The following is a 16,205-nucleotide window of genomic DNA, read 5'->3' as shown; positions in this document are numbered from 1 at the left end:
TTGGGAAGATCCCCTGGAAGAGGGCATGGCAACCCATTCCAGTATTCTTGCCTGGAGAACACCATGAACAGAGGAGCCTATATGGTGGGCTATAGTCCAGGGGGACGCAGTCAGACACGACTGAGAAACTAAGCACATTTTTACTTATTTGTTTTTTATTTTAATAAGAAGAGTTAGATTCTAAATTATGAATAATAAAAATGACTATAAAAATACCTCTTTAATTTTGTTTTTCTTATAGAGTGCAGATATGAGCCCAGCAAGTAGCACCACTTCACTTCCAGTTAGTCCTCTTGCTGAAGAGCCTTTGCCTTTCAAGGTAAAAATAAATTTTAAAATGTTTTTAAAATTGTTCACAATATTTTTAGGATCTTCAAAATGTATTTATTTTGCCATGTAAAATAGGTAGTTCAGGCATAGATGGTGAGGTTAACTGCTTTAACTTGTAGGGATATTGTTTCAGATGTTAAAATTTTGTTGTTTTGTCTGTTGTCATTCTAGTTGCTAAATGAAGGTAAAGATTTTGAATAGAAATTGATATTTTATATAGCACTTTGTCTTGAATGTAAGAGACAGTGATTTCATTATAATAGTTTGATGTCATATGAATTATAGGTTTCAGATCTTTTATTTATATTAAGCAGTAAGTTTGGAATGAACTATTCAGCACTCATCCAGTGGTTAAACTTTCATTAGCTGGTTAAATTTTCATTGATGACTTAGGTCATAATTAATTAATTGTGTATTCTTTAAAGACTAATGGTCAAATCAAAAATTAAAATATAGAATCACTCCTCTAAACACTGCATTTTAAAAATAATGCTAAATATGGTTAGAGAATTCTTCAGTTTGGGACTCTATATACATTAAAAATATCAAGTCACCTTCTTGTTTTGCTATTTAAGATTGTTTCTCTTTAAGCCAAAGCTTGTAAATCAGCTATTTTAGATGTGTACTATAGATGTTTGGATTTTTTAGGATTATTGTAGATAAAGGCACTCTTTAAGATCATGGGAAATTAAAAAAAAAAATACTTGAAAAGTTGGGATGATACTCTTAGGTGCAGTTGTTTTAGTTTGGTTTAAAGACAAGTCAACATACTTTTGACAATTTATTATAATGATTTGTATTTTATCATTAACTTCTCATTGTTTTTCATATGAAGACAAAATCTTATTTGACTTAATATTGCTCATACTTCATACTGTGACTGACATGGATTTCCAAATGCAGTACTCAATATTTGCTGTTTTGTCAAAGTGAAATTAATAGGTTATAAATTCCATTATAAGTCTTTGGTTTTCTAATTATAAATGCTTTGTTGTTTGATGGTAAATAATATAATTGTTAAAAGCTCATTTTATATCAGAGAATTGTTAAATAATGAATCATATTCTGATTGTATCACTTATTGAGAATCATTTTATCATTTTATAACAAAAGGAGAAAATACTACTACTGTTTCTAAGTTTATTATTCCTTAATATTTTGTCTTATGGTTATGGGACAAAATTTACAGAAGAATCGTATTTTTAGCAAGTTTTTAATTGAATTCTCAAAGTGTCACTAGAAACCATTTTCTCTTTTTAATATATTGATAATGACTGCCCTCCTTGAAAATTAATGTATTTTTAATAGAAGTAAAAGGAAAGGTCAGCTATATTCCAAAATGTGCTGACATAAAGCTAATATAAATATAATTATTTTAGTTAGTTTCACTGACTGGTTCTAAGAGATCAATATTTTCTTCATGTTAATGTGTATAAGTGGTTTTATATGCAATTAAAGTTTCAAAGTGCTTGTGATATATAATACTGGCTTTTGGTAACCAATATAATTATAGTACCACTTAATTCACTTCTTCTTTGAAAGGAATATTATTTATATTTTTAAAAGAATTTTATCAGACCGAAAAACATTCCACTAGTATTTAAAAAATATTCAAAATTAATGTTTCAAATTATAAAACTCCTGCATTTGCTTTTTAAAATTTTTGTCTTATAAATTGTTGTCATATAAACGAATAATAGAATTCTTATGTATCCTTATTTAAACACAAAATATACAGAAATTATTTTGAGATATACTTTAGTAGCATAGTACGTTTTAATTGCAAACAAAATTTGTTGAAAACTAAAAACACATGACATTGAACTTTTCTGACAACTATACCCCAAACAATTCTGCTATTGTATTTAATTTGTGTTGAAAACTTTAAACTTTTGATATTTGATCAACATGCTAACTAAAAAAAAAAGATTATTATAGCTTTATATTCCCCAAGGATAAAATGATACTAATCATCTTTAATCTTTTAGTTTTCTAAGACAGTGATTTTTATCACCCAACTCCATAACCATCTGCCTTGACGTTAGACCAGCAAGGCTTTTGAAAGCCTTGGTGGCTGGTTGAGAGACTTAAATTATACCTTATCTCCAGGGATCTTCCTGACCCAGGGTTCGAAGGCAGGTCTCCTGCATTCCCTGTATTGCAGGTGGATTCCCTACCATCTGAGCCACCAGAGAAGTCCCAGTTTATCTCCTAAGAAGTTAATTAGGTTAATAAAAGAAAGCATTCCATCTCTTTTCTTGGTCTATTTTGGAAGCACTCATACAACAGTTGGAGGAAGATATCCTGTTTGAGCTCAAGTGTTTATCAGGGTAAATGCTTTCCTTTGAATACTATCTTTAGAATGACATTCAGATTAAGTTGATTTTAACCCTACCATTTGACATAATGACAAATGATATGTTATGTATTTTACAAATCCCTAATAATTGCCTCCCCACTAATATCTCTACCTGTGTTATTGAGTTGAATGTCAGATGAGAAGTTGGCTATCAATAGGAAGGTACCACACTAAGATCTACTAGATTAAAGGTAGTAGAAAACCGGTAGCACCCTGGAGACTTTCCCAAGGAGTCAAGAGAGGTAAATTATCTCCTTTGGAGATACAGCAATCAAAGATGACAATTAAATTTTGTTTGGGATCAGATGCTTCTTTCCCATAATAAAATGTATTTTTCAGAACTCATTGGTGTTGGGGTACATACTTCAATTTAATTTTCAAGCAAAAACACATCTGCTCTGAAAAATAGTAGAAGCTCTCATATACTTACTTATGACTCTCTTCCCCGTACAGAACAATTCACCTCACACTAAATTTCTTGTGCTTACTATTTAAAACCCATTGCTATAGTGTTTTGTTTTGCTTAGTCTTTCAGAAATTAGGAAAGTTTTTGTGAACATTCATCTATCTTCTCTAACTCACTTGCAATATCTGGGTACTCTGTGCCTTCTTTTTTTTTTTTCCCCCAGATAGAACTGATTGATCAAAGATAAGTAGGATTTCTCCAGGTGGACAAGGCACATGGATACCAGTTCACCACAGTCAACATTCCCTATTCACATCTGGCCATGAAAGAATTTGAGTGAATCCCTTTATAGAAAAGATGTATATATAATTCACCAGCCTTCATATATACCACAAGTAATAACTCACAGATTTCCCAGTTCAACTCTTGGTTCTGAGAAGTTTCTAGCAGTCTAGGTTTTTATAATGGCAGACTACTCTTACAGGCATACATTTGGAAACAAAGGACAAACGTGTAACCTCATTTTTTAATAGTGTTAAACATACATGTGTGGTGTGACACACGCCACTATATTGTTGTGGAAAGGCCAAGGGATAATTAATTTCACATGGGCAGGGAAAAATTTTATCAAATAACAATAATAGAATCATAATAGTGCAAGATAATTAAGTGGGACTTGATATGAGGAAAAAGGGAGTAGACTGCTTAACGGTTAATTAAAGGTTTTATGTTTTTGTGCAGAATAGCCAAGCTGACATTGTTAACTGTGATGTACCCATTCCATTCTATTCTGCCTGTTTCCTCTGCCATTCTCCCTGATTTCTCTGATCTGCCTCCTCTCTGCCTATGTTGGCCTCAGTCGGAGACACCACACCCAAAATGCCTTGGGGTCACCAAATATTGCTATTCTTTAATAGGATGACACTGTTGACTTGTATATACACAGTTATTAATAGCCTCAATCCATTCCTGAAACTAATCTTCTTGAAGCTGCATGTGTGCTAAGTTGCTTCCGTCATGTCCACCTCTTTGCAACTCCATGGATTGTAGCCTGCCAGGCTCCTCTGTCTGTGAGATTCTTCAGGCAAGCATACCAGAGTGGGTTGCCATCTCCTACTTCAAGGGATCTTCCCAACTCAGGGATTGAACCACATCTCTTGTGTCTCCTGCATTGGCAAGCAGTTTCCTTATCACTGTGCCGCCTGGTGACCCCTCCATTAATAGTACACTTGATCTGGGCCAGGTTCTTTTTGCCAATCACTTTCATCACAGTTTTGTTGTTGTTGTTGTTCTCACAGATTTTACTTATTTGTTTATTTATTTATGGCTGTGCTAAGTCTTCATTGCTGCATGCAGACTTTCTCTCACTGCAGTATATGGCCTTCTCATTGCAGTGGCTTCTCTTCTTTCAGAACACAGGCTCTAGGGCCTGTGAGCTTCAGTAGCTGTGACACATGGGCCTACGAGTTGCAGCTCCCAATGTCTAGAGTGTGGGCTCCATGGTTGTGATGCATGGACTTGCTACCCAGCAGCATGTGGAATCTTCCTGGACCCAGGATCAAACCTGCACTCCTTTCTTGGACAGGTAGACTCCCAACCACTGGACCACAAGGGAGTTCCATCACATATTTCTTCTTCAATAAGGCCTGCTATCTACATTCTAATGCTGTTTATTCCAGAAAACATCTTTTCTTTGATTAGATAAATTAGAAACAGGTATTATTATCTTCCCTTATCCTCTCATCCTTATCCTATAGTCAACAGGAAAGGAACGCATTCAACCCACCTTCGTTGTTTCAAAAGTGTACCAAGAATATCCTCCATTCACCACTTTCAAAGTCTGAAAACAGGAGTAAACCATTGCTTTCTTGGCCCATTGACTGCTGCTTCCCTGTGACACTGCATTCCTGGCATATGTAAAGTGGTTAGGTATCCGGTGCCTAGAATCAGCAGTGGAACCAGCCTCCTTGAAGTCTAACCATCGTTCCTGGTAGCTGACACAGAATGGAGCTGAGGTTTTACTTGGGTCTTCTCTCCTACAGAAATCCAAGGTTCTCTGAGTACTTTTCTTCATCCCCAGAAATCACAATTTAATCTAGACTAGAGAAGCTTTCTCTCTTCCGAATTCCCTCAGAGTTATCCCTCTTTCCTCCAACCAGCAAGAGCACTGGAAACATCTCTTCCATGTACTTTTTTGTTGTTGTTTATTTGTTTGAATATTTTATTTTGGAGTAGAGTTGATTAACAATGTTGTGTTAACTTCAGGAGAATAGAAAAGTGATTTAGTTATGCATATACATATATCTTTTCTTTTTCAAATTGTTTTTCTACTTGTTGTTCAGTTACTAAGTCATGTCTGACTCTTAGCTACCCCATGGACTGCAGCATGCCAGGCTTCCCTGTCCTTCACTATCTCCCAGAGTTTGCTCAAACTCTTATTTGTTGAATCAGTGATATCATTCTGCTAGATAGTTACATAATATTGAGCAGAGTTCCCTGTGTTATCCATGTACTTTTTGGAGCTGAGAAAAGCAACTGTCTGAAGATTCTTCTCTCCTGATACACATACCCTATTTTAAGAGGACAGAAAAGAAGAAATAGAGAAATATACAAAGGTCTCCAAAATTTTATCCTGCCATGCAATGCAGAGATGTTATGATAATTTTGACTACATATAGCCTAAACTCAGGACTTAGTAATATGTAATAACACACATAATTTCCTCTCAATTATATAAAAGAAATATTGGGTAGGAAAAAACAGCAGAAAATATACAGTGATCCACCATCAACTATTTGGATGAACTATACTTATTGTTCCTATAGTTTCTATAATGATCACATGGTTTTATTTTAAGAACAATATTTTCAAGAAAGTGGAAAAGTTAATTAGAAACCTTAGAAGCAGTATAGCCCACTTAAGAGATTTCCTAAAATCAAATCTCAGTTCTTCCCCTTTCTGTGTGTATGACCTTGAGCCATTTACTTTGTGTTTCAATTTCTCCATCAATAGAATGGGAGGAATAGCAACCACTTCTTCACTGGGTTCTTGTAAAGTCAAATGAGTTATTAAATAGAAAGTGCTTAGAATAGCATGTAATAAATGGCACATGAGTTTTGGTCTTAGTTCTGGAAGATGTTGTAGGTCTTCATAGCACCTGTCAACTTCAGATTCTTCAGCATCAGTCATTGGCAGCATAGACTTGGGTTACTGTGATGTTAAATGGTTCCTGTAGAAATGAACTAAGATCCTTCTGTTGTTGATGAGGTTGCACCCAAGTACTAAATTTGAGACTCTTTGTTGACTCTGAAGGCTACTTTATTTCTTCTAAGGGATTCCTGCCCACAAGAGTAGGTACAATGACCATCTGAATTTAATTCACCCATTCCTGTCCATTTTAGTTGATTCCTAAGATGTCCATGTACAATCTTGCCATCTCCTGGCTGACCACATCCAATTTACCTTGATTCATGGACCTAACATTCCAGGTGCCTGTACATTATTGTTCTTAATTGTATCGGGCTTTACTTTCACCACCAGCCACGTCCACAGCAGAGTGTTGTTTCTTCTTTGGCCCAGACATTTCATTTTTTCTGGAGCTATTAGTATTTACCCTCCCCTCTTCCCAGTAGCATCTGACTTGGGGGGCGGGGGGTAGTCTCATCTTCTGGTATCATATCTGTTTGCCTTTTCATAGTGTTCATTGGGATCTCTATGCACGAATACTCAAGTGGGTTTCCATTTGCCCTGGAAAACCACAGTGGTATGGTCACACATCTAGAGCCAGATATCCTGAGTAAGAAGTCACATGGGCCTTAGGAAGCATTACTGCAAACAAAGCTAGTGGAGGTAATGGAATTCCAGCTGAGTCATTTCAAATCCTAAAAGGTGATGTGGTTAAAAAGTATTTTACTCAATGTGTCAGAAAATTTGGAAAACTCAGCAGTGGCCACAGGACTGGAAAAAGTCAGTTTTCATTCCAGTCCCAAAGAAGGACAATGCCAGAGGATGTTCAAACTACTGTACAACTGCACTCATTTCACATGCTAGCAAGCTAAATGATCAAAATAGTTCAAGCCAGGCTTCAAAAGTGGATGAACCAAGAATTTTCAGATGTGCAAGCTGGGTTTAGAAAAGGCAGAGGAACCAGAGATGAATTTGCTGACATTTGTGGGATCATGGGGGAAGCAAAAAATAAAAATATCTACTTCTGCTTCACTGACTATGCTAAAACCTTTGATTGTGTGGACCACAACAAACTGTGGAAGATTCTTAGAAGAGTACCACCTTACCTATCTCCTGAGAAACCTGTATGTGGGTCAAGGAGCAACAGTTAGAAGCAGACATGGAAGAACAGACTGGTTCAAAATTGGGAAAGGAGTATAGCAAGGCTGTATGTCGCCACCTTGCTTATTTAACTTATATACAGAGGACATTATGCAGAATGGCAGGCTGAATTAATTACAAGCTGGAATGAAGATTGCTGGGAGAAATATCAGTGACCTCAGATATACAGATGATATTACTGTAATGGCAAAAGTGAAAAGGAACTAAAGAGCCTCTTGATGAGAATGAAAGAAAAGAGTGAAAAAGCTGGCTTGAAACTCAACATTAAAAAAGTACAATCATAGCACCCAGCCCCATAACTTCATGACAATTAGGAGAGGAAAAAGTGAAAGAAGTGACAAATTTTTATTTTCTTGCACTCCAATTTCACTGCAGACGGTGACTGCAGTCATGAAATTAAAAGACACTTGCTCCTTGACAGGAAAGCTATGACAAACTTAGCGTATTAAAAAGTAGAGACATCACTTTGCCAGCAAAGTTTCATATAGCCAAAGTTATGATTTTTCAAGTAGTCTTGTATGGATGTGAGAGTTGGAAGTCTGAGCGCTGAAGAACCGATGTTTTTGAATTGTGGTACTGGAAAGACTCTTGATATTCCTTTGGACAGAAAGGAGGACAAACTAGTCAATACTAAAAGAAATGAGTGCCAGTTATTGATTGGAAAGACTAATTCTGAATGCCTTAACCATCTAATGGAAAGAGTCGAGTTGATGAAAAAGACCTTGATGCTGGGAGAGAGTGAAGGCAAAAGGAGAAGAGGGCAACAGAGGGTAAGATGGCTAATAGCATAACTGACATAATGGACATGAATCTGAGCAAACTCTGGGAGATAGTGGAGGACAGAGGAGCCTGGCATGCTGCTGTCAATTGGGTTGAAAAGAGTCGGACATAACTTAGCAACGAAATAACAAAAATGATATAAATTTTAATCATTATTATTTTTTTGCAGAAGAGATATCTCTAAGTTTAAACCAAGAAAAATTGTATATATTAGAAGTAACATGAAGCAAATATTTTTCTCAACTCCTTCTATTTCATTTCTAGATGTAAGAGTAGGTATGTAAAGTCTTCTATGAAGAATGGTGCTTCATATTTTTTCCTTCAAGGCATGCTGTTTATTTTATATCCTCGAGTATTCATATGAGCTCTTATGAGCTCTTATATATCAGATGACTCTTACAAAAAAAATAAATAATGGAAATGTTTGTTAACTATGAGTGAGAAAGAGTAAATATAATGAATTTGTCTTAAGGGAAAACTGGTAGATATAATAAAAATTATTTGGAAAAAACAAATACATAATAGTTTGTATAATCATAGAATGTATTGTATCTTTCTAAAAGACCACACTACAGTGTATTTTTCTTTAATTCATGAAACCTCCCTTGTGCATTAACCTGATAACTAACTTCCTAAATACAATCTCCACTGAAGGAACATTGTTTGCTTTTTTTTAAACTTTATTTATCTATTTATTTTTGACTGTACTGGATCTTCATTGGTGCAAAGGCTTTTCTCTAGTTGTGGAGAGTGGGGGCTACTCTTTGTTGAAGTGCAAGTGCTTCTCACTGTGGAGATTTCTCTTGTGGAGCATGGGTTCTAGACACAAAGGCTTCAGTAGTTGTGGTTCCTGAGATCTAGAGCACAGATTCTGTAGTTGCTCAATGGCATGTGGGATCTTCTAGGATTAGAGATCGAATCCATGTCTCCTGCATTGGCAGTTGGATTCTTCACCTTTGAGCCACCAGAGAAGCCCTGAATATTGTTTAATCACAAAAGATTCTGGGAAAAACTTATTGTGAACAAAGCACTGTTGGTATTTTCCTCTTCATGTGTTATAATAGCAATATAGTTCAGTTCAGTTCAGTTGCTCAGTTGTGTCCAACTCTTTGTGACCCCATGAATTGCACCCCATGAAATGGACCTCCCTGTCCATCTCCAACTCCCGGAGTTCACTCAAAGTCACGTCCATCGAGTCCGTGATGCCTTCCGGCCATCTCATCCTCTGTCGTCCCTTTCTCCTCCTGCACCCAATCCCTCCCAGCATCAGAGTCTTTTCCAATGAGTCAACTCTTCACATAAGGTGGCCAAAGTACTGGAGTTTCAGCTTTAGCATCATTCCTTCTGAAGAACACTCAGTGTTCAATATAGTAGTATTTCTTTATTTTGTCTAAAACACCATAGTGGAAAGGAGCTGAGTTGGAGACTCTGAGGGAGAGGAGTCAGGTAGTGGTGTGACCTCATAACATCACCTGTTGTTTATCTTGCGTTGGTTAAGATTTTTTATGTTTACTGTTATCTTTCATTTATTGAATTTAATGGCCTCTTTTTATTACTGAAATCACATTTTAGATGTCTGAGAAAGTCTAAAATGGTATATTCTACATTTTTTGGTTGATTTTTGACTAAGCCATCTATTAATTATTCATTGGGTGATAAGTCAGTTTATAAAATACCCACCATGTGCTTGGTGATATCCTAGACACTGGTGCTTCAGTGTAAAAAACACAGACTGAATTCTTGCTTTCATGATATTTGGGTTCTAGTGAGGAGTGATAGACAGTAAACAGATAAATATATAACATGTCAGATAGGGATGATAAATTCTACAAAAAAATAATGCCAAATTTTGAAGATAGGAATTGACTTTAAAATGTGTGTCTCCAGAGTTCAGAGTCATGCTGCTTAATTTCTCCACAAGTGGATGGGCGTCACTGCATGGAAGAGATCAAGCCCTGAAACTTTGGAGTGGGAGCACTGACTCCAAGAACCTAGACTACCAGAGGACTAACCCTACCAGGATTCAAATAGTGAGAACTCACACAAAGGAAACCATTGGAATACAAGACATGGCATCACCCAACCACCATTAGCACCCTGTGTAGGACAACTCATCTAAACAACAAACAAAACAAAAATAGAAACTCAATCATCAGCAAACAGGATTAGCACCTCACTCAGCCTTGCCCATCAGAGGAAAAAACAAACAAACACTCAGCACAAATCTCACTCCATAGGAAGCTTACACAGACCACTGGATCAAACTTAGAAGAGCAGAAAACAAAAGGAAGAAAGAATTCAACCATGAAGGCTGAGAATATGAGACCTCAAACACAATAAATTTAAAAACAAAATAATAAAAAGGCAGAGGAGTACTACATAAATGAAGGAACGAACTAGAAACACAGAAGTCCAAATAAGTGAAGAAGAAATAGGCAAAATACCTAAAAGAATTCAGAATAATGTTAGTAAAGATGGTCAAAAACCTTGAAAACAAAACAAAGAAAATGCAAGAATCAATTAACAAAGATCTAGAAGAATTAAAGAATAAATATGCACAGACAAACAGCACAATTTCATGAACAGTATGAAAAGGCAAAAAGACAGGACACTGAAAGATGAACTCCCCAGATAGGTAGGTACCCAATATGCTACAGGAGATCAGTGGAGAAATAACTCCAGAGAGAATGAAGACATGGAGCCAAACCAAAAGCAACACCCAGTTGTGGGTGTTGGAAGTGTGGGTGTTGGTGATGGAAGTAAAGTCCGATGCTGTAAAGAGCAGTATTCCACAGGAACCTGGAATGTTAGGTCCAGGAATCAAGGCAAATTGGAAGTGGTCAAACAGGAGATGGTAAGCGTGAATGTCAACATTCTAGGAATCAGCGAACTAAAATGGACTGGAATGGGTGAATTTAACTCAGATGACCATTATATCTATTATCGTGGGCAATAATCCCTTAGAAGAAATGGAGTAGCTATCATAGTCAACAAAAGAGTCCGAAATGCAGTACTTGATGCAATCTCAAAAATGACAGAATGATCTCTGTTTGTTTCCAAGGCAAACCATTCAGTATCACAGTAATCCAAGTCTATGTCCCAACCAGTAATGCTGAAGAAGCTGAAGTTGAACAGTTCTATGAAGACCTACAAGACCTTCTTGAACTAACACCCAGAAAAGATATCCTTTTCATTATAGGGGACTGGAATGCAAATGTAGGAAGTAAAGAGATACTTGGATTAACAAGCAAATTTGGCCTTGGAGTACAAAATGAAGCAGGGCAAAGTCTAATAGAGTTTTACCAAGAGAATGTACTGGTCAAAGCAAACGTCCTCTTCCAAAAACACAAGAGAAGACTCTACACATGGACATCACCAGATGGTCAATACAAAATCAGATTGATTATATTCTTTGCAGCCAAAGATAGAGAAGTTCTATACAGTCAGCAAAAACAGCCAGGAGCTGACTATGGCTCAGATAATGAACTCCTTATTGCCAAATTCAGACTTAAATTGAAGAAAATAGGGAAAACCACTAGAAGATGCAGGTACGACCTGAATCAAATGCCTTACAGTTATACAGTAAAAGTGACAAACAGATTCAAGCAATTAGATCTGATAGACAGTGTGCTTGAAGAACTATGGAGAGAGGTTTGTGACGTTGTACAGGAGGCAGTGATCAAGAGCATACCCAAGAAAAAGAAATGCAAAAAGGCAAAATGGTTGTCTGAGGAGGCCTTACAAATAGCTGAGAAAATAAGAGAAGCTAAAGGCAAAGGAGAAAAGGAAAGATATACCCATTTGAATGCAGAGTTCCAAAGAATAGTAAGGAGAGATAAGAAAGACTTCCGCAGTGATCAATGCAAAGAAATAGAGGAAAACAATAGAATGGGAAAGTCTAGAGATCTCTTCAAGAAAATTAGAGCAAGGGAACATTTCATGTAAAGATGGGCACAATAAAGGACAGAAATGCTGTGGACCTTACAGAACCAGAAGATACTAAGAAGAGGTTGCAAGTATACACAGAAGAACTGTACAAAAAATCTTCATGACCCAGATAATCACGATAGTGTGATCACCAACCTAGAGCCAGACATCCCTGAATGAGAAGTCAAGTGGGCCTTAGGAAGCATCACCACGAACAAAGCTAGTGGAGGTAATGTAATTAAAGTTGAGCTATTTCAAATCCTAAAGATGAAGCTGTGAAAGTGCTGCACTTAACATGCCAGCAAATTGGGAAAACTCAGCAATGGCCACAGGACTGGAAAAGGTCAGTTTTCATTCCAATCCCAAAGAAAGGCAATGCCAAAGAATGCTCAAACTACCACACAGTTGCACTCATCTCACACGCTAGGGAAGTGATGCTCAAAATTCTCCAAGCCAGGTTTCAACAGTACATGAACCGTGAACGTCCTGATTTTCAAGCTGGTTTTAGAAAAGGCAGAGGAACCAGAGAACAAAATGCCAACATTCATTGGATTATGAAAAAAAGCAAGAGAGTTCCAGAAAAATATTTACTTCTGCTTTATTGACTATGCCAAAGCCTTTGACTGTGTAGATCACACACAAACTGTGGAAAATTCTTCAAGAGATGGGAATATCAGACCACCTGACCTGCCTATTGAGAAATCTGTATCTGGTCAGTGGCAACAGTTAGAGCATACTGGTTCCAAATAGGAAAAGGAGTACATCAAGGCTGTATATTGTCACCCTAGGTTCCAATCCTGGCTCCACCACTTAATTAGTGTGTGACCTTGGAGAAGGGATCTAAAATTCTGAGACACAGTTTCTATAGCTGTAAGATACTTTGGCCACCTGATGTGAAGAGCTGATTCATTTCAAAAGACCCTGATGCTGGGAAAGATTGAGGGCAGGAGGAGAAGGGGACAACAGAGGATGAGATGGTTGAATGGCATCACTGACCCGATGGACATGGGTTTGGGTGAACTCCGGGAGTTCGTGATGGACAGGAAGGCCTGGCGTGCTGCAGTTCATGGGGTCACAGAGTCAGACATGACTGAGCGACTGAACTGAACTGAACTGTTCATGGCATTCTCAAGGAAAGAATACTGAAGTGGTTTGCCATTCCCTTCTCCAGTGTACAATGTTTTGTCAGAAATCTTCACCATGACCCATTTGTTTTGGGTAGCCTTATATGTCATGGCTCATAGTTTCATTGAGTTAGACAAAGCTATGGTCCATGTGATCAGATTGGATAGTTTTCTGTGATTGTGGGTTTCTGTCTGTCTGACTCTGATCAAGATGGATAAGAGGCTTATGGAAGCTTCCTGCTGGGAGAGACTGACTGAGAGGGAAACTAGGTCTTGTTCTGATAGGCATTGCCATGTTCATTAAATCTCTAATCTAATTTTCTGTGTATGGGTGGGTCTGTGTTCCCTCCCTGTTATTTGACCTGGGGCCAAAGTATGGTGGAGGTAGTGAAGATAATGGTGCATCCTTCAAAAGGTCCTATGCAGGCACTGCTGTAATCAGTGCCCCAATCCTGCAGCAGGCTACTGCCAACCCACACCTCCACCGGAGACCCCTGGAAATTCACAGGAAATTCTAGGTCAGTCTCTTGTGGGGTCAGTGCTCCTTTTTCCTGGGTCCTTGTGTGCACAAGCTGCTGTTTGTGCCTCCAAGAGTCTGTTTCCTAGTCCTGTGTGAGTTCTGGGGGCTGTATGGTGGGTTTAATGGTGACCTCCTCCAAGAGGGCTTACGCCATACCCAGGTCTACTGCACGCAGAGCCCCTTCCCCTGAAGGGTCCACTGCTGACCTGTACCTCCTCAGAAGACACTCAAATACTGTTCTGTCTCAGTCTCTGTGGGGTCTCTGGGTCCTGGTGAGCACAAGATGTTTTGAGCCCTCTGAGTGTCTCTGGCAGGTATGGGGTTTGATTCTGAAGGTGATTTCCCCCCTCCTACCATCTTTCTAGGGCTTCTCCCTTGCCCTTGGGCATGGGGTGTCTCCTCAATGTTGTTCTAGTGCTGTGCAGCCGCTGCACCAGTGTCACACAGCTGCTGTTCCAGCGCTGGAAGGACTAATTACAAGCACTGAAGTTGAAACTGTGATCAAAAATCTCCCCAAAGACAAAAGCCCAGGACCAGATGGCTTCACAGGAGAATTCTATCAAACATTTAGAGAAGAGCTAATGCCCATCCTTCTAAAACTCTTTCAAAAAATTTCAGAGGAAAGAACACTTCTAAACTCATTCTATGAGGCCACCATCACGCTGACACCAAAACCAAAGAGAACACAAAAAAAGAAAACTACAGGCCAATATCACTGATGGACATAAATGCAAAAAAGACCAACAAAATTTTAGCAAACAGAATTCACCAATACGCCAAAAAGCTCGTACACCATTGTCAAGTTGGATTTCTTCCAGGATTGCAGGATTCTTCAATATTCACAAATCAATAAGTGTGATATACCATAATAACAAATTGAAAGATAAAATCCATATGATAATCTCAATAGATGCAGAAAAAGCCTTTAACAAAATTCAGCACCCATTTATGATTAAAACTCTTCAAAAAATGGGCATAGAAGGAACCTGCTTCACCATAGTAAAGGCCATATTTATAAGCCTACAGGAAACATTATTCTCAGTGGTGAAAAACTGAAAGCATTCCTCCTAAGATTAGGAACAAAACAAGGGTGTCCACTTTCACCACTATTATTCAACATAGTTCTGGAAGTCCTAGCTACAGCAATCAGAGAATAAAAAGAAATAAAAGGACTGCAGATCAGAAAGGAAGAAATAAAGCTCTCACTGTTTGCAGATGACATGATACTATACACAGAAAACCCTAAAGATAGTATCAGAAAATTACTAGAGCTAATCAGTGAATTTAGCAAAGTTGCAGGATACAAAATCAATACACAGAAATCGCTTGCATTTCTATATCCTAACAATGAAAAATCAGAAAGAGAAATTAAGGAATTAATCCCATTCACCATTGCAACAAAAAGAAGTAAATATCTAGGAGTAAACTTACCTAAAGAGACAAAAGAACTGTGCACAGAAAATTATAAGGCACTGATGAACGAAATCAAATAAAACATAAAAAGTTTGAGAGAGAGAGATTCCATGTTCCTGTGTAGGAAGAATCAATATTGTGAAAATGACTAGACTACTAAATGCAATCTATAAATTCAATGCAATCCCTATCAAATTGCCAATGGTATTTTTCACAGAACTAGAATAAAATATTTCACAGTTCATGTAGAAACACAAAAACCCCCGAATAGCCAAAGCAGGCTTGAGAGAGAAGAATGGAACTGGAGGAATCGAGTTTCCTGACTTCAGATTATACTACAAAGCTACAGTCATCAAGACAGTATGATAGTGGCACAAAAACAGAAATATAGACCAATGGAAAAAGATAGAAAGCCCAGAAATAAATCCGTGTACCTGTGGGTACCTTACTTTTGACAAAGGAAGCAAGAATATACAATGGAGCAAAGACAACCTCTTCAACAAATGGTGCTGGAAAAGTGGACAGCTACATGTAAAAGAATGAAATTTGACCATTTCCTAACACCATACACAAAGATAAACTCAAAATGCATTAAATACCTAAATATAAGACCTGAAACTATAAAACTCTTAGAGAAAAATATAGGCAGAACACTTGATGACGTAAAGCAAGATCCTCTGTGACCCACCTCCTAGAGTAACAGAAATGAAAACCAAAGTAAACAAGTGGGACCTAATTAAACTTAAGGATTTTGCACCGCAAAGGAAACTATAAACAAGGTGAAAAGACAACCCTCAGAATGGGAGAAAATAATAGCAAATGAAACAACTGACAGAGGACTAATTTCCAAAATATACAAGTATCTCATACAACTCAATACCAGAAAAACAAACAACACAATCAAAAAGTGGGGAAAAGACCAAAACATATATTTCTTCAAAGAAGACATACAGATAGCTAAAAAACATGAAAAGATGCTCAACATTTCTCATTATTACA

At 37.5% G+C, this 16,205-nt stretch overlaps 1 protein-coding gene across 3 annotated transcripts in view; it reads left to right on the top strand.

Moving 5' to 3' along the window:
• Window positions 1-16,205, top strand: part of CCSER1 (coiled-coil serine rich protein 1) — a 1,488,482-nt gene that overhangs the window by 627,139 nt on the left and 845,138 nt on the right. For all 3 annotated transcript variants that reach the window (XM_005207807.5, XM_005207808.5, NM_001076437.1), the window contains 1 exon segment: window positions 242-319. In XM_005207807.5, the coding sequence (XP_005207864.1) occupies window positions 242-319 (78 nt within the window).

Source organism: Bos taurus, chromosome 6, assembly GCF_002263795.3.
Source record: "Bos taurus isolate L1 Dominette 01449 registration number 42190680 breed Hereford chromosome 6, ARS-UCD2.0, whole genome shotgun sequence".
Lineage (NCBI taxonomy): Eukaryota > Metazoa > Chordata > Mammalia > Artiodactyla > Bovidae > Bos > Bos taurus.
This window is presented reverse-complemented; position numbering and strand designations above follow the sequence as displayed.